This window comes from Oxyura jamaicensis, chromosome 1 (assembly GCF_011077185.1).
Source record: "Oxyura jamaicensis isolate SHBP4307 breed ruddy duck chromosome 1, BPBGC_Ojam_1.0, whole genome shotgun sequence".
Taxonomy (NCBI): domain Eukaryota; kingdom Metazoa; phylum Chordata; class Aves; order Anseriformes; family Anatidae; genus Oxyura; species Oxyura jamaicensis.
In genome coordinates, this window is record NC_048893.1 from 88,175,996 (window position 1) to 88,198,055 (window position 22,060).

The 22,060-nt window shown below is 39.0% G+C and overlaps 2 protein-coding genes and 1 long non-coding RNA gene across 5 annotated transcripts in view; 2 read left to right on the forward strand and 1 right to left on the reverse strand.

The window, feature by feature from the left end:
* ADGRG7 (adhesion G protein-coupled receptor G7) overlaps positions 1-17,207 on the forward strand; it is a 26,530-nt gene extending 9,323 nt beyond the window's left edge. For both annotated transcript variants that reach the window (XM_035315004.1, XM_035315003.1), the window contains 12 exons: positions 1,897-2,052; positions 2,492-2,580; positions 3,328-3,446; positions 3,531-3,644; positions 5,482-5,642; positions 7,489-7,638; positions 8,953-9,065; positions 10,743-11,107; positions 12,330-12,411; positions 13,434-13,595; positions 14,655-14,811; positions 15,976-17,207. In XM_035315004.1, the coding sequence (XP_035170895.1) occupies positions 1,897-2,052; positions 2,492-2,580; positions 3,328-3,446; positions 3,531-3,644; positions 5,482-5,642; positions 7,489-7,638; positions 8,953-9,065; positions 10,743-11,107; positions 12,330-12,411; positions 13,434-13,595; positions 14,655-14,811; positions 15,976-16,194 (1,887 nt within the window). In that variant the 3' untranslated portion in view covers positions 16,195-17,207. The remainder of the gene's footprint in view (positions 1-1,896; positions 2,053-2,491; positions 2,581-3,327; positions 3,447-3,530; positions 3,645-5,481; positions 5,643-7,488; positions 7,639-8,952; positions 9,066-10,742; positions 11,108-12,329; positions 12,412-13,433; positions 13,596-14,654; positions 14,812-15,975) is intronic.
* Positions 10,635-22,060, reverse strand: part of LOC118160358 — a 12,417-nt gene continuing 991 nt past the window's right edge. The window contains exons 2-3 of the long non-coding RNA XR_004747433.1: positions 18,380-18,385; positions 10,635-10,646 (exon numbers count right to left, since the gene is read on the reverse strand). This is a non-coding gene — a long non-coding RNA (uncharacterized LOC118160358). The remainder of the gene's footprint in view (positions 10,647-18,379; positions 18,386-22,060) is intronic.
* TFG (trafficking from ER to golgi regulator) overlaps positions 18,683-22,060 on the forward strand; it is a 20,101-nt gene continuing 16,723 nt past the window's right edge. For both annotated transcript variants that reach the window (XM_035315005.1, XM_035315006.1), the window contains exons 1-2: positions 18,683-18,847; positions 20,976-21,080. The gene's annotated coding sequence lies outside the window, so the exon portion shown is untranslated. The remainder of the gene's footprint in view (positions 18,848-20,975; positions 21,081-22,060) is intronic.

Consider the following 22,060-nt stretch of genomic DNA (forward strand, 5'->3'; position numbering starts at 1 on the left):
TTTTTTTTTTTTTTTTTTTTTTTTTTTTTCAGAGGAATGCTTGGCATGTGCCTGCTTTGCAAATGGATTTTTTTATAATGCTGATTATTTTATTTTGCTTGATTTTGCCTGAACATAATATCCCACCTAATATTACCTAGCTAGCCTGGAAGTTTATGACTCAGGTTCCCACTTCACAGCAAACACCTGAGAGTGGAGGCAATGCTGACACAGGATACTGAACTGCTGAGAAAAGGGATGGGATTTGAAGAAGAGGGAAGAGGGAACACAGTGGTACTAACACTGACATGTTAGAAAATATTAAGAGCAAAGCCTAAACACTTCTGTCTCTCAAAAATTCAAAGTCAAAATTTCTTGTATGAATGACAAACTCTTCCTGATTAAAAAACAAACAAACAAAAAAACAACAACCACAACAACAAAACACATATACCACTAGTCTTGCCTTAAGGCTTAGGTCTGGTCATACTCAAAAACATGGAGCACTGAACATGATTACACGTTACAGACAGCCACAGCTCTGCTTTCTGCTTTTACTCTTCTGTTCTTCATTGCTAGTGTCAATTAAAAAAAAAAAAAAAAAAAAAAAAAGGAAAAAATACAGATAAGGCCCCTCTGAGTCAATCCTTCATATTGTTGCTTGAATTCTTAATCCTTGAGATCAAGATTATATTTTCACAGTATGTAACTTTTATCAAATGTTTCAAATGTCAAATCTTCTCTGTAATAATATATAATACTACTAGCTGTTATTTATAATGCTAGTAAGAGGCAGGTCTGCATTTGGTTGCAACATAAAGTTAGCTTGCAGCCATCAGTAATTTGGGGTTTTCTTACGATTTTTGGTGTTGTACTGCCACCTAGTGAACTTCAGGCAGCTCAGGATCTGAAGGTGTATGCTAGGAGTCCGAAGACATGGATAGGCCATGTTTAAAAGGATTTTTATTACTGTAAACACAAATATTTACTTTGAACACGAGATGATGATACAAGTCAGAAGTAAGAATAGTGAAAATAGACATTCACAGTGTACATGATGCAGATGCTTTCAAATAAAATAATAAATCTCCAGTAATTAATTATAAATGCAAAATTCCTTCCTTCCTTCCTGTGCAACACATTCCCTATATTTCCTACCACTCTGAGCTTTAAAAACACTTAAAGGTTTCATGATTTAATTAAACTTGATTTGGATGGCTTAATGAATTAGAAAATGGATGACTCAATGCACTGTTTAGCTAGTGTCCATAACATATGAAGAAAATTCTGATGATGATAAACAGGTTTTCCATGCCTTGTAGTCATATTGTCAGCTAGCTATACCTTCGTATAACATACAGATAACACCTTATTTTTTTATGTGTGTGTTTGTATGCCTAAAATGTTATAGATATTTACGCCCTACACTTTAAGTGTTCACTGATTCAAATTGGATCCAATCAGAGCTCCTAAGAATTCTCATTAGTACTTCCAGCACTGATTCTTCTCTTTCTCTTTTTCTATTTATTCTGATTTGACAATCTACAATGTACTGAAGTGAGGATAATGTTCTCAGTGCAGTTTATGAATGCTGTTCTGAGAAGCACTATTATTCTAGATGACATTCCTAAAGTTCCTGTAATGTTTTTTCAATACATATATATATATACATATATACATATATATATATAAGTTTCTGGTTATTTGAGGAATATTTAAAGGTTTACAGAATTTTGTAACCTCAGAAGCTCCAGAAGGTCTTATTGCTGCTGTTGACACAAACCTGCTATGAAGGAGTGAAGATGTGGTCAGATTCTTCTTTGGCAACCTGTATGATTTTATGTAAGAATGTTATAAAAATGGTGATTTTTTTTCCTTTTCTTAAATTCTTTCTGTTGAATGGCATTTTCCTAATAGGTGGAAACTGCAGACTCCAGCGCTGTTCTAGAAATTGCAAAGACCACTCAAATCCTTACCGCCGTGCCTGACCAACTGACCACACAGAACATTTCTGCTGCCGTGAATATCTCAGTGCAGATTCTGAAAAAGCCAAACATTTCAGATGACCCTCAAGTGAGCTTTATTAAGACTGAAATAAGATATTTAAGATATTTATGGTTTAATATTTGGGATATGGATTCTGTCCCCTCTCCACCAGCAGATTTAGAAATATGCTGAGTTATTTAGGTGGCCCTGAGTGAATACTTGTGGAATCACTGTTGCTTCAATTCCCAGAATGGAAATTTGTTTCTTATCAGCTCTGTAAACTGGGCCTGATCTGGAATTCTAATAGGAGCATCATTTCATGTTTAACTTTGTCATTTAATCTTTACTGTCTAAATTAATAGAAGTGTAGTATTTATGAACCCTTGGCTCAAAGCTTATATTCTCCCAAATGATATCCTATATTTTGTTTACTCCACTGTATGTACTTTCAAGTAATGTCTATTGAACAAGGGATGATTTATTTCATTTGTCTTTGAACATTGCCTTTTTTTTCTGATTGTCTCAGGCATCTAAAACAGTAGTGACTACAGTGAGTCAGCTCTTGGATGCCAAGGAAACAGAATTCAGCAATGATCTTGTCAATGTTACATCAAGGTAACCTCAGCTTTTGCCCTACTTATTAAATCTAATCAACAGCATTTTCCTTTGTGTTTTAGAATAAAAGTTGTTTATGAATGCATCAGCATTTTAGTGTTCAACTCTGAAGTGCAATTTGATTCAGTAAATTGATACTTACATAACCAATTTTGGCTGAGTTTTTATGCTTTGTATAAAGTATGAGGGCAGGGAATTATCCTTCTGGATTTAAATTCTGATTTGATCAATTGGTTTAAACAGAATGGGCAAATTGTTTAATTAGCACAATACTGTTTGTAAACAGGGAGGGGTTTACAGGTGGAGGGACTTACCTGCAAGCTGGGATGCTGGCACTTTAAAAACACTTCCAGGTTTTTTATTGCATTTCACAGAAGTCTGAGAAGTATTATTACAATTCCCAGCATGTAGAAAGGGGAAGCTATCAACATGAGGGAGCTGCTTCCTGCATTTGTTACAAGAAATTTCTGACCAACCTAACAAGCTGTTGTAATTTGACAGCATGCTAGATTTTATGTTGCCCACTCCCAGCGGCGTGTATGGCTAAATCCTGCTTCTCCTGATGTTAGAAAATAAAATTTCTGTTGACTCCAGAAGTAGCAGAATCTCCCCTGCTGCTGGAGATAATGTGTAGATTCTTCACTCATGTACCAGAGAACCAAATCAGAGAGGAAGCTCAGAAACTGAACCTATAGCTGTGTGTAACAACTAGTGTTAAGTTTTTTCCCACTTGTTATTCCAATGCAGCCTCACGAAGACAATTGAAGAATTTTCTTTGATGAGCAACGTCACTCAGACCAACATTGCAGTCCAGTCTGTCCCACTGATATTGAACTCCTCTGCGATTCTGTTTTTGGCACAGAGAGGTAAGGCTGGGTGTGTTGTTGGATTGACCAGCAAAAGCAGGTGTGTGCCCTAAATTCTAATGTACCCACTGTTAATTTTTGCAGATGAAACACTGGGAAATTTTCAGACAACAAAACTAGAAATACAGGAAGATGCCACTGGGCTTAGTGATGAACTCAGTACTGAAGTTCAGATACTGCTCAATATTACAAGTAACAGTAAGTTCTTTCTCTTACTGAAAACTGAGCCAGGGGAAATTCTGAATGAATATTCTCTAAAAATCTGCTTTGGAAAAACAAACAAACAAACAAAAAAACCCACACCTGAACCAATATAAAAAAATATGTTTTTATAAGTATTATAATAACATGTTTTTTGATATGCATGTTGGTACCATATTGTGGAACAAAAATGCACATCTCATATGAGCTGGATGATCTTATTTATAGATTAATACATGTGTGCATGTAATGATCAGAAAGCTTTTCCTGTTTTGGTACTTTTCACTTTTTTGTTTTTTAAAAATTCAGAATGTAATGAATCTTTGACTATACCTCTCTATATATCAAGATCAAAGGCTAGTACATATGTATCTTTCCCCAAATCCAAAGACATCTGCCATTTCAACTAAAATTACTACTACTGCCAAGTGTCAGACAGGACAGATGTATTCTTACATCTATGTGTTGTGATCATTTTTAATGGCACATGGGATTTTTCCAGCTGTCCCTTATGTACACATGTACATTCCAAAAGCGTGTAGTTCCTTTGCTTCTTTTGATGCAGAAGGTGGTGGCTGGGTAGTTCACCCTGTGTGGTGGTGGTGAGGGTTAATGCCAATTTAACCTAGCAGCTAGACTCCCAGGTAGGTTATACTCCTGGACTTCTTACCAGGCACACAATACCTGGCTGCTGATTATGTCATTTGTTTTCTACATGTCCAATTTTGTCCCTTGTGCATGATTTTCAAGAAGATTGATTATTCACAGCTGCAAATACAGCCCCAGGAAGCTGAACTTTCATCATGTGCTTTTCTATGACATACTAAAACTGTAGAAGTTTCAGTCTTGGTATGAGAAATCAGACATGTCCAAAGTCTCTCTGTATAGTGACAATAACATTAAACATCATAGCACAAGAGTATAATGAAGATAAAGTTTGCAAAGCATTTAAACATCATATTGCTGAACATTGTTCGTATACCAGTCCACAGGGAAATGAACAATCCAGTCCTCTCATAAGGGCTGGAAAAGCACTAAAACTGTTGCAGACAATGGGCCTGTGGAAAACCAGTGTGATCATGTAATGTCTTTATCATAATGCCTGTGTATCATAACACTTCTTTCAAGTGGGCTGGATTGAATGCACAGTGTGTATATATATATATATATATATATATATATATAATCTTCAGTATTAAATGCACACATGACATTTTGTAGGTATAAAATTACATTAGTCTCATGAAGAAAACAAAAAGTATAAAATCAAGACTAAAGTCAATTGTATAAACTAGCATTATTTTTCCTCACTTTAGCAACAATTAAGACTAGTGATTTAAATCACTTAGAAATCTCTCTAATTTGGTGTAAGAGTGTAACAAAAGAAATAGTCCAAGAGTTGGGTCTGAAGGGAGAAGTCCAGCCAATCTCTTTTATCCTCCAACTTCCTATTAACTGTAAATGTCTCTGTTGTTACTATTTCTTATTTAGTGTTATTAAAAGCCTGGCCATTTGGTGTAAATGTATGTATCTGGATTTAGGATATTATTTCCCTCATTGCCAACATTTTTCTTCAGAAAAGGCATTATGAGAAAGGAAATAATTATTTTATTATTAAAATTTCACACTCCACCCCAGCAAAAAAATGAAGATCAATCTTTTGAAATTCATGAGGAAAAATAAATTCTTCTCTACATTTTAAAGGGATTCTAAATAAATATCTAAACAAAAATATGCTGTAAATACTGGATGTGTGAAGCAGTATAAAATAGGCTTCTTCCAAGGCACCAGTTTCTCTGATATCTGTACCTACTTTTCTGTTTGCCTAGCGAAGGTTCATCAAATAATAGAAGAGCTGGCTTTGTCCTTTATCAAAACAACAAACTCTTCCAGTCACAGACTTATAGAAGTCACAATAATTTTTCTAAACAAGTTGTCTCTGGTACCATTGATGGTGGAACAGCCAATGGTGTTGAAATAGCCTTCAATCCCAAGGTAAGTTTCTGTGAGAAATCATAGAATTATAGAACCATAGAAACACGAGTTTGGAATGGACCTACAAGATCATCTAGTCCAACTGTCCTCCTATCACCATTACTACCCACTATGCTACTAAATTGTATCTCGTAGCACCTGGTCCAGACGCTTCTTGAACATCATGAGGGATGGTGACTCCACCACCTCCCTGGGCAAGCCATTCCAGCACCTGACCACTCTTTGAGAGAAATAGTTTTTCCTGATATCTAATCTAAATTTCCTCCCTGCGCCTGCTGGCTGTACTGTTTCTAATACAGGCCAGGATGCCATTGGCCTTTTGGCCACCCGGGCACACTGCCAGCTCATGTTCAGCTGAGCAACAATCAACACTCCCAGGTCCTTTTCCTCTTCACAGTCTTCTAGTCACTCTGCCCCAAGCCTATAGCGTTGCATGGGATTATTGTGGCCAAAGCGCAGGACCCAGCACTTGGCCTTATTAAACCTTATCCAATTCGCCTCAGCTCAGCAGCCAAGCCTATCCAGATCCCTCTGAAGGGCCACTGTACCCTCAGGCAGATCGGCATTACCTCCCCAGCTTGGTGTCATCTGCAAATTTACTGAGGGTACACACTCAATCCCCTCATCCAGGTCATCAGTAAGCATATTAAACAAGATAGGCCCCGGTACTGACCCCTGGGGGCCACCACTACACTTAACTCCATTAACCACTATGCGCTGGGCACGGCCCTCCAGCCAGTTCTTTACCCAGAGAAGAAATCCCACGTTCAGTTTGACCAGAGGCTCTCCTTGTCCTACTACCTCTTCAATACTCAGGGAAAGAGATAGAAAGTAGAGGGTGGTGTGTTATTGTTTTGTTTTGTTTTGTTGTTTGTCTTTAGCATACCACTTCTGGCAATAAGCAGTTGAGAGTGTTTGTGGGTTTTTTATTCTCTCTCCCCTCCCCCCTTCCCCCCCCCCCCCCCCAAGAAATGATTCCAGATATTACTGCAGGAAATGCCCTATGTGAGAGCTGATTTGCTCAATTAGCAACGTTTACATAATATTTATTAATTTTTTAGCAGGCTTACTCCAAAAACAAAAACACTTGGCTTCTTACAATATTTAACTCACATGGCAAAAAGTTTTAGGCTTGAGCACGAGTATGATAGACTGGTAATCACCACCATAGATCTATACAGTTAAGTGCTTTGGGAAACAAGCACTTAAAAATACAATAATAATGGAAAACTATTTTTTTTCTTACTTCTACCCTTATTCCTCATTTGTAATGAACTACCAAGACTGTGAACAAGATTGCTATTAATATTTATTTGCACTTCAAAGTTCTCATTTCTTATTCTAAGTGCAGTAACCTGCAGAAGTATATTATTTGAAAAATACTGCATGCAGTCTGACATATTTCTGTGTGAGCAAAGCCATAGTGTAGGAGGGAAGGGGATGGTACACAGAATTTATCATTGTTTACTTCCTTTTACTTTGTGGATTCATCATTTATCAGCTGGCAGTAATTTAATGTTACTAATATCTGAAATCTGTTGTTTGGCCTATGCAGAATTCCTTTGGCATTTATTTAGTGTCTCATGTATGTGTATTTGAACTGTAATTACCTGAATAATTCATAGAAATGGGTAATTTCTTTGTCACTCTTGACTGAGAAAGAACGTACAAAGTAGGGTCAAAAAGCTGAATTAAGCTGTTACTGATAGCCTTCATAAGTTTACTGGAAATCCCTTAGTAGCTGTTGGCTCCCCTGTCAGAGGATACTTGTCAGTATGCTTTTTGCTGGTGCATATCTCTTTGTGTTTCTTTATCCCATTTTTCTCTTTTTAATCCCAATCCATAGTACAACACATCCAAATTTCAGCTGCATGATTATGCATGCGTCTTTTGGGACTACTCTGTGAACGACTGGAACACCGTAGGCTGTACAAAAGAAAGAGGCCAATTCTTGAGATGCAAGTGCAACCACACTACGCATTTTGCTGTCCTCATGGTAGGTCTTTGTTCTTCCGTGAATGGGCAGAGTCTGGTGTGGTGCTTTTTGTTATGGGTGGTGGTTTTTTTGTTTTGTTTTCAATTTTCTCTGACTTACAAGACCAGAATGCCAATAAAAGGGCTTGGGCGCAGTGCCCTGGCTAGAAGGGCACTGAGCTAGAAGGCACAGCAGTTGAAGATTTCCCCACTTATTTGTTTCTGATCCATGGCAGAACTGGCTAACTGGGACATGTGATGCTCCCCGGGGCTGCTGGAAGGCCAAAGGTATGGGCAAATCCTGGCTTCCTCCAGCAAAAAGCCTGAGGGCTAAGCCCACCTGACTTTGCACTGGCGCTGGCGTCCCTCTTGCTGTGGCAGCTCTGCACCTGAATTGCTGCAGCTGGTTGTTAAATGAATGTATGCCTGAACCCTAAGGTGCTCTGACACAAACAACAGAGTAGCTTGGGATCTGTGCTAGCTGTGGTACTAACTTGTGTTGGGCAAGTAACTCAAAGCACTCAGAATTAGCTACTTCCTTTGCTTACATGTTTACAAAAAGCAATTTCTCTGTAAATATTAAGCCTATTCTCATTTAGTTTTATATATTGCCCTCTTATACTTACATTACTATTTAGGAATGACTGTCTCTGCCATGCATTATTCTGCCAGATTCTCTAAATAAAACACTCCATGGCTAACATCATGGTCATTGACTTCTGGAGTGCTAAGATTTCAGAGTCTCTTTTTACTCCGTTTTCACAGAATAGCATTTTTATATTTGTAGTATTTACTTGTTTCTGTATTTCCCTTTGTGTTATGCATGCCCTTATTGCATAAAATGACTGTATTCTAAGAGAAGATTCCCATCCATTTGTGCAAAGTTAATGGTATTTTTTGTTTCTCTGACTACATTTACATTTTGTGTGCTGCTTTATTGACACTATTCAAACAAAGACTGGTTTTGATTTGGAATTCCTCACAACATCTACCTTAGACTTCATCACCAGAAGGTCAAAATTCAGAAATGCACATCAGTATGAAAAGTTAAAGCAACTCTTTTCAGCCTTTTCAGTCTTGTATTTCTTTAGGAATAATTTAATCTGCTACTTTGCTGAATATTTGATTGCCATTGTTAAGTCTCCTTTTGCAGTTCTGCACAAGCTTCTCTTGCTTTGTTGTCTGGAATAATTTTGTATGATCTGAAAATCTTGTCAGTGGCTAGCAACAGTCATAGCTTTACAAAACATTTTAATTTCCATGTGTAAATAGAAACACAAATTTTAGGAAGGAAATCATCTCTTCTTATAATTGGTTTGATTTTTTTTTTTTCTAGGCTTTTCGGATCAATTATAAATATGCAAAGCCTTTGGAGTATATCTCATACATTGGTGTTGGATTGTCCATTGCTGGTCTGGTCATTACCATTTTATTTCAAATACTCACTAGGTAAGAGAGAAGATGTGAAACTGTGTTTTGTACCAAGTTCCAGTATTTTGCTCTGCATATAGTTTGAGGGGAAACAGAGACAGCAGCCAGTCTGGAGCATATTTCAATTTTATTGATCAGCAGATAGTATTAAAAAACAATCTAATTGTGTTGTGTAGCTTGGGAAATGAGTCTTACTGATTAGTGAAGTTATGCGATGTATATGAGTATGAAGTTATGACATCACCTTTTTCAAGTTGAATATTCCTGTGGTGAATGTTTTGTTTTCTGACTTTCCAACGGGAATGTTCTGTCTAGGTATCCTGTGGGTGACAATACAGGGCAGCTCACCAGCTATGATAATAAAGCAAGCACTATGTGCTACCGAGGACCAAATCAAGGATTGATCCTTTTACCACGGGCTCCCATGATTAGGTCTAAAAATCTGATCTCTGGGTTATGTCCCAGGAACACATTTGCCCATTCTCCATGTGTTAATGGTGCTCTGCTGTTACTGTTTTTCTTCTACATCCCCCCAACCTCACTGATGTCTGTGTGACCACCTTGGTCAGGCATTTGACAATACAGGCCCTGACCTGTATTGTTGCTACACTGACCCATGCTACACGTTGAGGTGTTCAGTTCACTGTGTTCACTTAATACTTACTAAATGTATAATAGTCTTCCATTACCAATATGACCTACTTTATACTTTCTTGTGTGCCCTGTGCCCTGGTATTACAATGTCTAATGAATTGTCTTTCTTCTAGCCAGTTACCAATATGCCTGTTACACTGGTGCCTTCGTTCAAGGCTAATCATATCAGTTCACTCTCTTTTCTCTCAGGCTTTTAGTGTTCATGTAAAAGCATATGTATTACTCCTCAGTTTTCTTCTTGCTATCCTATTTAAATGTTTCTTTGCTTTCTGTTGCCTATTTGAGCGTTTCTATATTATAGACTTCTGTTTATAAAAAGGCTGTAGTAAACAGCTGATTTCAAAGCATCATGAATGTATAGTAACACTGGTTATGTACACTGCTTGTGTTACTGTTTTATTGCGAATGACTTCATTGAAATACAATCGCAGCACACTTCCTAGATGGACATGCCTGGGATTAATGGTGTCATGTGATTCTGCCTTGAACAAGGAGCAAAGTCATGCCAACAGAGCTGTAGCTATTGTAGATTAAGAGCTATCTCATCTCTCTTGCACTAATGTACATTTGGAGTAATTCCATCAAGGTCAATGTATTTTAGTATTTTTGCAGCTTCCAGACTTTACCTTTTAAATGCATTTACAAGACAGTATTTGGAAGTGGAGTTTTATTATTCTCTAGTACCTTGAAGAGTGCATAGAAATACTTGTCTTATGTTCTTAACACCGAAGAAAATGGTTCTAAAAGAGCAGAGTGACAAAAATTAAATGCATCCCAAATTCTTTTGGAAAGAGTCCAGTCCTAGAAGCTGCTGGGTCTTCTCCATTCTAGTTGAAATCAGATGAAATTGAAGAATTTGGAAAGGTGTCCGAGAGTAACTACAGTGTAAAATTCTGCAAACAAGTTATTGCTTTCTCTATAAATATGTATTAAAGACTGCACACTCTAGCTTGCTTTTGACATCAACAGGAACAAAGAAGTATTTTATATTTTTTCTTGTTTTGCTTTATCTTTTTCTCCTAAATGTATTCCTACCAATAGGAAAACTCGGAAGTCATCTGTAACGTGGATGTTAGTGAGTCTCTGTTCCTCAATGCTAACTTTTAACATCATCTTCATCTCTGGAATTGAAAACCGAAATTCCAGGAATCACAGCAGCAATACCAGTGGATACGAACAGCAATACAGCACTTACTATACCACCAATAACACCTTGCCCAAATCTGATGTGGTAGATCCTCCTGAAGACTCCTGGTGTACAGCTGTGTCTGTCCTACTGCACTATTTTTTGTTGGCAACATTTATGTGGACAGCACTAAATTGTGCACAGTTGTACTTACTGCTGCTTAGAGCCATGAAGCCCCTTCCTGGAAACTTCATTGTAACCATGTCAGTAATTGGATGGGGTAAGATTTAAAGTCATATATGTAGCAACTCTTACCACAGTACCAGTACATAGTGCATTCGGGGAGAGGTATGAAGATAGCAGATCAGTAGCGAGCAACTAAGAATCAATGTCTCTCTGGTTTAGGCAACATGGTTTAATGAGTAATATCCTGTTACACCTTACACTACTGGTATAAATTGAGCTTGTTTTCACTGTCCTGATATGGCATTGAAACAGAGAGCTTGTTCACCAGCTCCGCAACATATATCTAGTGCATGCAGGAGAAATTTTCACAGTAATCAAGGCACTAAACAGTTTTTTTTTCTGTCAGCTACAGGATTATTATTATTATTTTTTCAGATACAGTGGTTGTATATATGGAGTCAAGTTCTTCATTTAGATATCTCTGAGGTTCCTCATGACCTCAGCTAGAGCCCTGCGTGCGTCCTAAAGCAAGGACTGACTTACATAAATTGTTATAGAATATTTATTAATAAGCAAAGAGCGCATCCTTAAAAAACTATTGCAATTAGCAACAACACTGCAGCTTGAAAGGGGACTATTTGGAGGACTGAAGAATGCAGCCAGATGCCCACTAGGTATAGTAAAAATCTCAGCCTCCTTCAAGAAACTGTTCTGATACTGTATACAGGAATACCTGCCTTTCCCACATTGTGTATTCTGCTAGTGTGGTATGTGTTTTTGATGGCATCTAGAAAGCAGCTTTAGATTCAGATTGTCTTATAGTTGCGTGTTGCATTTGGATGGAAGCAGAGGTAATTCTTATAAAACTTCTAGAAGGTGGACTGCACGTGCAGTTCAGAAAATGTTCAGTGAAAGCTGCTTGGCTATAAGTCATTGCTCTCCACATATATTAGCATGATAGCACAGCATTAGATTCTTCACTGTCCTGTGACTGCATGTCTAAAAGAGCATGATTCTGACTCACTGCCTGTCAGATTTTGAGAGCACAGCAATCAGGAAGATTTATAGTAGAGCTGAAGGAGGGAGAGAGCAGCATGTTTATTTCCCAGACAAAAACCAGCGTGGGAGGCTCCTTCCCATGAAATGTGCTACTTAAACTCTTCTGACAGGTAGTTAGGACACAGGGAAAACAGGAAATGAAGCAAAGGGGTCAAGGACATAACTACACAAGAGCAAGAAGCTATTTATGTGGAATGGAGTTAGGGTTCACCTATACAACTGAACAATAAATTGCTCATGTCTCTCCTATTGATTAGGAATCCCTGCTGTAGTAGTTGCAGTAACACTTGGAGCTACTTATAGAGGAGGAAATGCTTTAAACTACCGACAGGAAGAATTGTAAGTTTGTGTATTATTACAATACTTGCTATTGCATGCCTTGTGTGATGGCTTATTATTAATACTATTCTAGATTTATATGGTATATTATTGTATATATATAAGTACCTGTACTAAAAAGAAAACAAAACTCTTCACTCAAGCTAAAAATTCACTATAAGGAATTGCAGTTTTTCCTCACTAAGGACTTAGGGTACTATATCCATATCTGCCCTGAATGCTACTGCAAGATCTCCTGTGGCATTAAATGGGAGTTGTAGATGCTCTTAGACTAACTAAAATTCAGGACTTTCACTTAAGTTCATAATTGCATTTCAGTGCCTAAGTTTAGTCCTCACATTTATTTGAAATCTTTCTGGCCAACATAACTATATCCATAATTGCCCTATGTGTTTGGTGTCTGCACTTACATTTGTGTGCCAGCACACCAAAGCAGGCTGTAGGCTTACAGTGTACCCTGGTGACAGTGAATGATGCAGAACTTTTGGATATGCAAACATAAATGCCCTTCCACATGGTGGAGATCTCGTGATACTCATGAAGGGAGTGTTGACTTCTAGCTTGAGATTATTTGTCAGTGAAAAACAACAACAACAACAAAAGATAAATATTTTACAGGGTAATCCCATCTTCCTGAAGTTGTCACTGTTTTTTCAACTTTTGTCCATAAGATTTTCCTTTTAACTCTTTAGCTTTATTATAATATGTACCCTAGAGATCAAGTTGTATATGGTGGCCAGATACATATTTGGTTAGCTATAGGGTTAGATATATTCCAACTTATAATATTTCCCTATGCAGTTTGTTTGATAAATCACTTTGAACTCCCCAGAGAAAAGAAAGGCATGATTGAAAGGCCTTGGTTATCCAGGACTGGTTGCCATTCAGAGAGAGGTTAGGGCTGGAAAGCCCTAACTGAGGTCTTTTGGGATGAAAAAGAGGTGTACTGTTTTGTTTTGTTTTGGTATTCTGAATAATGTGTCTAACAAATCTTTTGAAATGGCCTCTCTTTTTACGAAAAGTTGCTGGCTTGCAGCCCTGGATCAAGATCAGAATTTCAGCACAAAAAAGCCCATGTTGTGGTCGTTCCTTTTACCAGTAGCACTGATACTCCTGTTTAACATTATCATCTTCATCAAGATTGTTGTCTGTGTGATATGGAAGGAGAACAAGGATTTGACAAGGTGAGATGGCACAGAACTTCTCAGATCTTTCAGAAGATGTATTCCTTGATCTCTTGTTAGGAGCTCAGGCTTTCTTGCCACAAATTTTGATTTCTGAGAAAATCTTTTGCTTTAAAGCAATGTGCATTTAAAGCTGTCAGAGAATGAATTCCATGGTTGTAATGGGTCACAATATGTTCCTCTGCATAGCAATGAACACATTACAGGCTTCCCCCCAGCCACCAACACTTTTTTATTTTTTGGTTGCAGTGTTACTCGAGTTCAATAAAGATTATGTGGGATTTAATCAGCATTGAAACAGATTTCCCTGCGCAGTTTTAAATCAACACTGTGTATTGTCACAGGCTAGGCATCACAGACTTTGCTGTGTACATTGTATTACTTAACAAAGAATTGCTTTAATTTTTATTATCCCAAAGTACTGACTTGTTCAACAAAACTTTTCACTTTATTCCCTTTATGTACAATTTTCATGGTTGGAGCAAACCAAAATACCTTCTCTCTGATTCCTCTAAGGCTTGAGAGAAATTGGATATCCAAACTTCAATGGCAGCTTATTCTTGTACTGAAAATTGAGACTATTTGGATCAAAACTGTAAACATCCTAAAAGGTTTATAGTAACTAGCATATTAATTTTTAATGTATCCTGTTGCCTTAGTAAACCTCATGTTTTTGTTAAAGAAAGATACATCCATGCAGAGATTATTCAGATAAGCCTTTATTTTCTCTTTCTCTCTTTCTCTCTTTCTCTCTTTCTCTCTTTCTCTCTTTCTCTCTTTCTCTCTTTCTCTCTTTCTCTCTTTCTCTCTTTCTCTCTTTCTCTTTCTTTCTCTCTTTCTTTCTCTTTCTTTCTCTCTTTCTTTCTCTTTCTTTCTCTCTTTCTTTCTCTCTTTCTTTCTCTCTTTCTTTCTTTCTTTCTTTCTTTCTTTCTTTCTTTCTTTCTTTCTTTCTTTCTTTCTTTCTTTTTCTTTTTCTTTCTTTTTTTCTTTCTTTTGTTCATTCGTTTGTTCTTTCGTTCTTTCTGTCTGACTCTTTTTTTTTTTTTTTTTCACTTCTAGGAATAAGAAGGATTCATTCATGGGAAAGATCACCGGCACTATCTCTGTAGCTGTAGTGCTTGGAATCACCTGGACAACAGGCTACTTCATGCTAATAAATCAGGAGGAAACTAGTCTTGTTTTCAGCTATGTGTTTTGCATTTTGAATGCTACACAGGTAAAATATCTAGCAATTCGGAGACTAATAACTCAGATAATGGAAAAAAAGATGTCTGATTCATTTGTCAAATGAATGGTGGCATAGTGGCTAAGTTTTTGGAAAGCAGTTGTGGAGATTCAGAATTTTTGGTCAGAAAAGGGTGTTATCCTTCTGGTCTGTCACTCATAAAACATTTCCCATCATACAAATCAGTGCAGGACTTTATTTCAAGGTCACTACTGAAAAGACCATCCTGACTGGCTTCTCTTGCACCACACTGTGGTGCAAGAGTGAACATCAGGAAAATCTTCTTTATCTCCTGGGAGAGAATCCCTGGGAAGTAATTAGAGCTTTATGGCTTGAGAACTTTCACAGTGATTCTGGATGGAAGCCTACAGGAAAGGACCTGCCTTGCTTTCCCCCATAAGTAACATGGCCCTGGTGGATTCTCGGCTTTATATTATTATAAGGTATATGAACTATGAAGTACATGGAGTAGTGGATACTTCCTTGTTACATCACTGAGTATTTTCTGCGAAATGGCTAATTCGACATACATGACAATTTCCTCATCCCCAAATCTTAAGCTGTTTACTGTCAGCTCAATTTAATGAAAACGGAGACCCTGTACTCCAGTGGGGATCAGATTTGCAAACTCTCCCTGCAAAAAGTCCTGAAGTGATTATCACTACTAATGGATTTAGCGATTTAAAACTGAAATCATGAACAGAGCTAGACCACAGCTCTCTCTGTTTAAAAGCATCATCCTGTTTTCCTTCTCCCTCCTGAAATGCTTTAAGCGAGAATTTAGAACTGATACAGAAATTCTGAAGTCCTGTTTTCCCTCCGTGTGTGTCTGCTGAAAGTGCTGATAGGGCACACCAGCCACGTTCAGTGCATAAGGCATACCCAGGCAGGTCCTAGTTCATTCTGTCCAGCAGAAGGCATTAACACCTTTCTGAGCATTACATTGTGCAAATGAGGCAACTATTGCCACAATTTCATAGTTATGTAGAATAATTTTCCCAATGAAAGTAGTTCTTGTATTCCAAGGCATTAATGTCATTGTTTGTGGTTACAGAAAACTATTGTGTAGTTACTTTTTCAGGTCAAATAATATTGACTAATCTCTTCTGGTTTTATCAGTAAAACATTAACACCATGCTTTTGTTTACTCTACAGGGAATTCAGATTTGTATTCTGTACACTTTCAGATCACCAATCTTCAAGAAAAAAATTTCTAAAATGAGTCCTGCTTGGAAGATGCCAGAGATATCAATCTACCTGCATTCACAAATTTACCGTGTTGCAAAATTACAGCCTGTGAAAGATTTCCGGGAAACTTTCAGATCATTTGAGACAGAAAATATTTCCTTTTCCACCTTATCTGATTGCTATTAGAAACCTGTAAATACATGAAATATAAACCCGTATTTGTTCATAGTTTGCTTTATGTAGATCTCACTGGTACGTTGAATGACAGACAGACTATTCCAACCGCAGGTGGCTTGGCATAGATCTTCAGACAAGAACAGCAGGAGTCAAAAGCAGGACCACATGTGTGTGATTGTTAAGTGTCAATGCAGCACTAGATCCTCTTGATGCCACTTATACAGTACAGAAGTTGCTCTGTTTATGCCCTTCTCATTTCTCAGGCCTGTTGAACAAGTTTACTTAGCTTATGCCATGTAGCCCTCCTCTCCCTTTTGTAAGAACAATTTTAATTTAATAGGAAACCAAAAGGTAAATCAGCTGCACAGTTCGTACCAGTTCTGGCCACAAACTGTATGTACTACCTCCATAAAATGTTGGCTTTGTGACTGTCTTCACAGAATAAAATGTGTCTTATAATGTTTTTATGTTTGTTTGTTTGTTTGTTTTTAATTTCCCAAATTAAACTTCTTCAGATGAAATGACAGACAAAATATTCTGCTTTTATATGACAACATGAAGAAAGAGATGTTAAACACTTGAAGAACCAGGCTGGAAAAGAAATTCTTTATGACTATATAACATAGGTCCTATTCACATCACCCCCAGCTTTAGCCTGTCAGGATGACTGTTCACTTTGGGAGGCCAAAGTGCTTCGGTTACCATCCTGCTCTGTGCTGGCTTTTGGCTGTGCCCATCTCGCTGCCTCTCTGTTGCTTGGCTTTATGGAGAGTTTGGAAGAGGAGCAAGCTCTTCTCACTTTGGGACTTGAGCAAAGCTCTACGGGCTCTTCTCTAACAAATGGGAATAACGGTACTGACTCACCTCATTCTCTCCTGTGTGAGAAAAAAAGCCCAAGAAATTTAGACAGGCAACTTTAAAAAACATTATTTCTTTATTCCATGCTATGAATAAATACACTCACATGCTTTGCCATCAGTGGTTTTAATAAAATAAGAATACCATGTTGAATTTTACACAACCCATTTGGAAACTTCCAAGCTGCTCTAAATAAGGCCTGCGGGCATGATCAAATGTGATGACTGAATGTTTAGGGACAGTGTCCCCGAGTACAACTGACATGGTAAATGAGACTTTGTGAATGTCTTGATAGAAGTGCTTCAGAAGTCATGAAAACTTCTCTGTATCTTAGAAATGTGTGCTGTCTCTATGAGGAAAAAAAATATTTTCTGGCACTAATAAGCCTCCAAAGAGAGTGGTCCTATCAGATAAAAAGCGGAAGTTCGTCACCACTGCTTCAGGAAGGCAAAGAAGGTCAGTAAAATTTATCTAAGAAAGGTAATTCATAATCTTTTTTTTTTTTTTTTTTTTTTTTTTTTTTTTTTTTTTGGACAGGTTGTGTATGTTCCTATGCAGTATCCATCATTTATTTGTAAAACAGATGTACAACCTGCCTTTGTCAATTCCTTTAATTTTATTGAAAAAAAGAGCATTTTAGAAATTACAGTGTGGTTTAGGAAGGATGATATGTGATCATGTTTTAAAAAGCAGCTAGACACTGCGAGGCTGGCTCCCTAAAAGAGTATTTTCTAGTTTACAGTGTTTTTCTTCCTCCAAACAAAAAATGAACAGAATTTGTAACACTGAATTGGCAAAGTGTTGACTTTTAACTAATCAAATTAAGCATCCCCTATTTAACTACAGATGTTACTCTGTTATAACCAGCACTACGCATGTCAGACCTAACAGCAAATATTTTAATGATCAAAGAATATCGAAAAATATACATATTTATTTATTTATTATTTTTTCCCTCACCCAGGGTTATATGCTTAACTGTTACGGGACCAATAGTTCAACTCTTATCTATACACGTGGAACATATCGATATTAATAACATAGCGGACTTTGGCATTCGCTGTGATACGTGTGCTTTACATTCAGGAGGTTTCTTCTTGTAAGGCATTGTAAATGTTAGTTTGATAAAGAAATGCTTTGGACAAGGACTGAATCATCTGTACAAAGGTATAAAAAAAAAAGACAGGCAGTATTTGTGCCCATACGGGATGGAAAAGCCCTGTTTTCCAGGTCTTTCCTATGTTTTTAGAAGCGAAGATAGGATATGCTGTTTTGGCTTTGAAAACAGCAAAGTTGTTTCTATGTGTTTGCCAAGTTTTTAAAACCCCCCCCGAACTGCTCCCTCCGAAGGTCGGTAACTCCGAATTAACACCACGCGTCGCGCACAGCTTTTTTCACCTCTCCTCGGGTTTGTGTGAGCACAGCCTGCCCCTCACCAGCTAGACTTGTCCTACCCTCCCCTAAACCCCGAGAAAGGCTACGCAATCAAACTCCCACGACCTTTTTCATATCCCCAGGAAAGCTGGGGTTCGTAAGCCTTGCTTTTATAACCCCGAAACCCAAAACCGAGGTTATTTTTCCCATCGCGACCCCTCCCGGGGCCCCGCACACGAGCCCGCAGCCCCTCCCCTCACAGGCCCTGCCCGCAGCGCGCATGCGGGCGCCGTGCGCAGGCCCGGCAGCGCCACCCCCCCCCCCCCCGTCCCTCCCTCCCTGCCGCCGGCCCCGCCGCTCCCTGTGCCACGTACGGCGGCGGCGTGGCCCCGGCCGGGCCCTGGCAGCCTCGGGGGACTCCTCCGGCGGGGTAAGAGAGCGGGGAGCGAGCGAGGGGACGGGGAGAAGGCCGGGGGAGCCCGTCGTGAGCCCTTTGTGAGCCCCCGGCCCCCAAAGCTGGGCAGTGCGGGTGAGGGCTGGGAGCTGTGGTACCCGGGGAGGGCAGGCGGCTGGCACCGTGGTTCCCAGGGAAAGCGGGTTTCCTGAAGCGAGAAAACGCCAAAGGGGGTCGTTTGGTTTTTATTTTCCCCTTCACCCTCTCCAAGAAAGTAAATGCCACGGTGGGATCTGTTAAAAGGCGCGTTAGTGTGCGCTCGGGGTGTCGTCTGTGGAAAATGGCCTCGAGTGGGGGATCCGTGTGGCTGTGTCACCCCGGCTGAGGAAGGGGTCGGGCGCCGCGTGATTCAGCGAGCGGAGCGCTTCGCCCGCAGGCAGATGCGGCCTGGAGAGTCTGCCTCTTTAACCCTGGGCCCCTTCAGGCGGAGCGGAGAAGGGTTGGACAAAAAAAAAAAAAAAAAAAAAAAAAAAAAGCGTGTTTAAATACCTTCCCGGCATCTTTTCTTGTTCTTTGATAGGCATGGGGTGGGTTTCTGGGTGTAAGGGTGGAGATTAGGACGATATAATTCTGTGAGTATGGTAGAGTAGCCAGCTTCCTTTCACAAAGAAACAAATGATGCCTACGAAGGCCAGGGCAGCTCAAGGGTGTCTGCCAAAATGCGTGTCTGAAGAAGGAGCAATGAGGTCCTGTTTTTACCTCGTCGGTTTCTACGCAAATTACACTGTAGTGCTATAACCAGTGCCCAACTATCATGTTGAAACAACAAGGGAGACAAGCTGAGTGAACTCCAAGTTCAGGCATTTTTAGCTGAGTTTTCTGTATTCCTGATTCGGCCACTGATTTGTCCCTCATTTGGAAACTGGACCTGGAGCTGCAGCAAGATCAGGTGAAGAGCAGCACCCTCTCTGTGGGTTACTCAATCCTTGAAGTGAGTCAGGAATCAGAAAGGTGGTATCTTCCTGCTCACCTGCTCCGAGTGTCACAGCGCCGTACCCTCTCCGGTTGGGACTGAGTGCAGTCCCCTCCGGAGGTGGATGTTTCCTACCAAGCAGGAGGTGAGCAGCTGCCAGCCCCCCAGAGACCTGGGGAGGGGCTTTGTCCAGTTCTCAGGGGCTTGCATGCATGCTGCTTCGGTCCTGCATTTCTCATGCCTGTCTATTCTGGTTTTTCCATGCTGAGTTGAAAGAGGAGAGCTGGGAAGCCCAGTATTGTGTGGCTGAGAGGAACTTCCTTTTCCCTGCTGGTTAGCAGCAAATAATCTAAAAGTCAGACCACAAATGTTTGAGATTAACCACGTGTATGAGAGAGAAGGAGAAAAATACAGAGTAGAGTACACTCACCATCTGGGAGGTTGTTGTGTTGTATATTGGGTTGTTTTCTGTGATAAATCAGGGTCTTTTAGCTCTGGACAACAAACACCTGTGTGATAAACACGTGGCCTGCGTACATTTCAGGCAGCTTGTTGCAAGCTTTCCAGCAGGAAAAAAAAAAATATCTGAAGCTAAATTGAGGGCAGATCATATTTTTAAGTGCTGTATTTTTCTGACTGCATTTCCTTCTTGCCCAGTTTGGTGGCTCTTGCTGTGGCAAAGAATTCCTACTCGTTACTGCTGGTAGTCAGTCCTAATGCTGACTGGAAGACACACTACTTAATACCACAGAGGCATCAGCCTTTAACTAGGAGGTGGACTTGTAGGTTTTTATAGTGCTAAATTGATCCAAGTCTAGCTTCTTTAGCCTAACCTGGGGTTTCAAGATGGAGGCTGTATGAATGAGTACTTTCAGACAGCTGGGGGAGGTTGCTGTCCTGGAAAGGAGCATGTTATTGTTAGGAACTCCTACATGAAATTGGAGTAAGTTTGTTTAGTTCTCTAATTTTTTTATTATGAAATTAAAACTCTTGTTCAAGATGTATTTTAGTTGAACCTCAAACTCCACAATACTCAGAAGTGTATGATTGTTACATTAGGGATAATATAGTAACATTTTTAAATTTGGTTTGTTTGTTAAAGTGTTCTATAGTAAAAGATTGATGTGAAGTGTATAACTCTAAGGAAGTATGACAGTAAATAAATGTATTTTCTTTTCCTTTCTGATGCAGCTTCCTGTTTTCTGCCACTGGTAGTGCATGGCGGCTTATCCTAACTCTGTCCTGAAGTGAGGTGGGAAATTTGACCAATAATCCAGCATCAGTAAGACAGACAAGGTAATGATAAATGTATGCTTTTGGGAAGGAGGTAAAAGAAGACCTGTATACAGATACTGTTTTTTAAATGCTTAGTTATTTTGCAGAAGGCTTTTTAAAAAAAATATGCTTGTACAACCAGCTTCTACTGAAACAAAACAGAACTGAAACAATTAGACTGAGTTGATGCACCTGCAGCCCAGACTCAGGAGACACGATTAGCAAACATTAACAATATTATGAACTTCACCATTTCATCTGAGCGTTTCATCTGCTGCCTTGCTGTGTGGATTGCAGGTCTCTTTTCTCTGCAGTTAGGCTGAATTTCTCTGTATCCACCTACCTCCTGTTATGTCCCACTAGGAGAATGAGTTTTCTTTGGTAGTTGCTTGTTTCTTCTTTGGGATGTCAGCTGGGCTAAACAAAGTGATTTGGATGAAGCATTTGCTTTACATTAACTTAATTACCAAAGACTAGAAACTGAGCTGCAATCCAGATATAGCATCATACGACATCTTTTTAAAGCAGAACATTGCCATTGAAATAGCAGGCCTACGTATATATAGATGCATCAATGGCTTTAGCTAAGTATCTTGTGTCTCTGGTAGGAGAGAAGTAATTTTCACTGTAGTACTTTAAAAATTGACTGACGAAAGCAAAATTCAGTTTTCTCTGAAAACACTGTGTTGTAATATCTGTAAAGCTAAGGGAGAAATATTTGCGTATCGCTATCGATACTTCTTTTTGCACAGGAGAAAGAACAATGTGCTTGCCAGCATGCTGTTTTGGAAATGTCAGTTTTGATGTGTAGGGCTTTGTGCTCCTAAGCTTTCCAGTATTTGTACCATAGATGTAAAGATAACTACTTCTTTAATTTCTCCTCATTCTAGAGCTATTGTTTTGGTCTTGTCCAAAACAGTGAAGAGAGATGTGGATATCTGACTAACGATCTAGTTTGCTTTTCATTCCTCTGCTTGGTAACTTTTCTAGTTTCTTTTTTT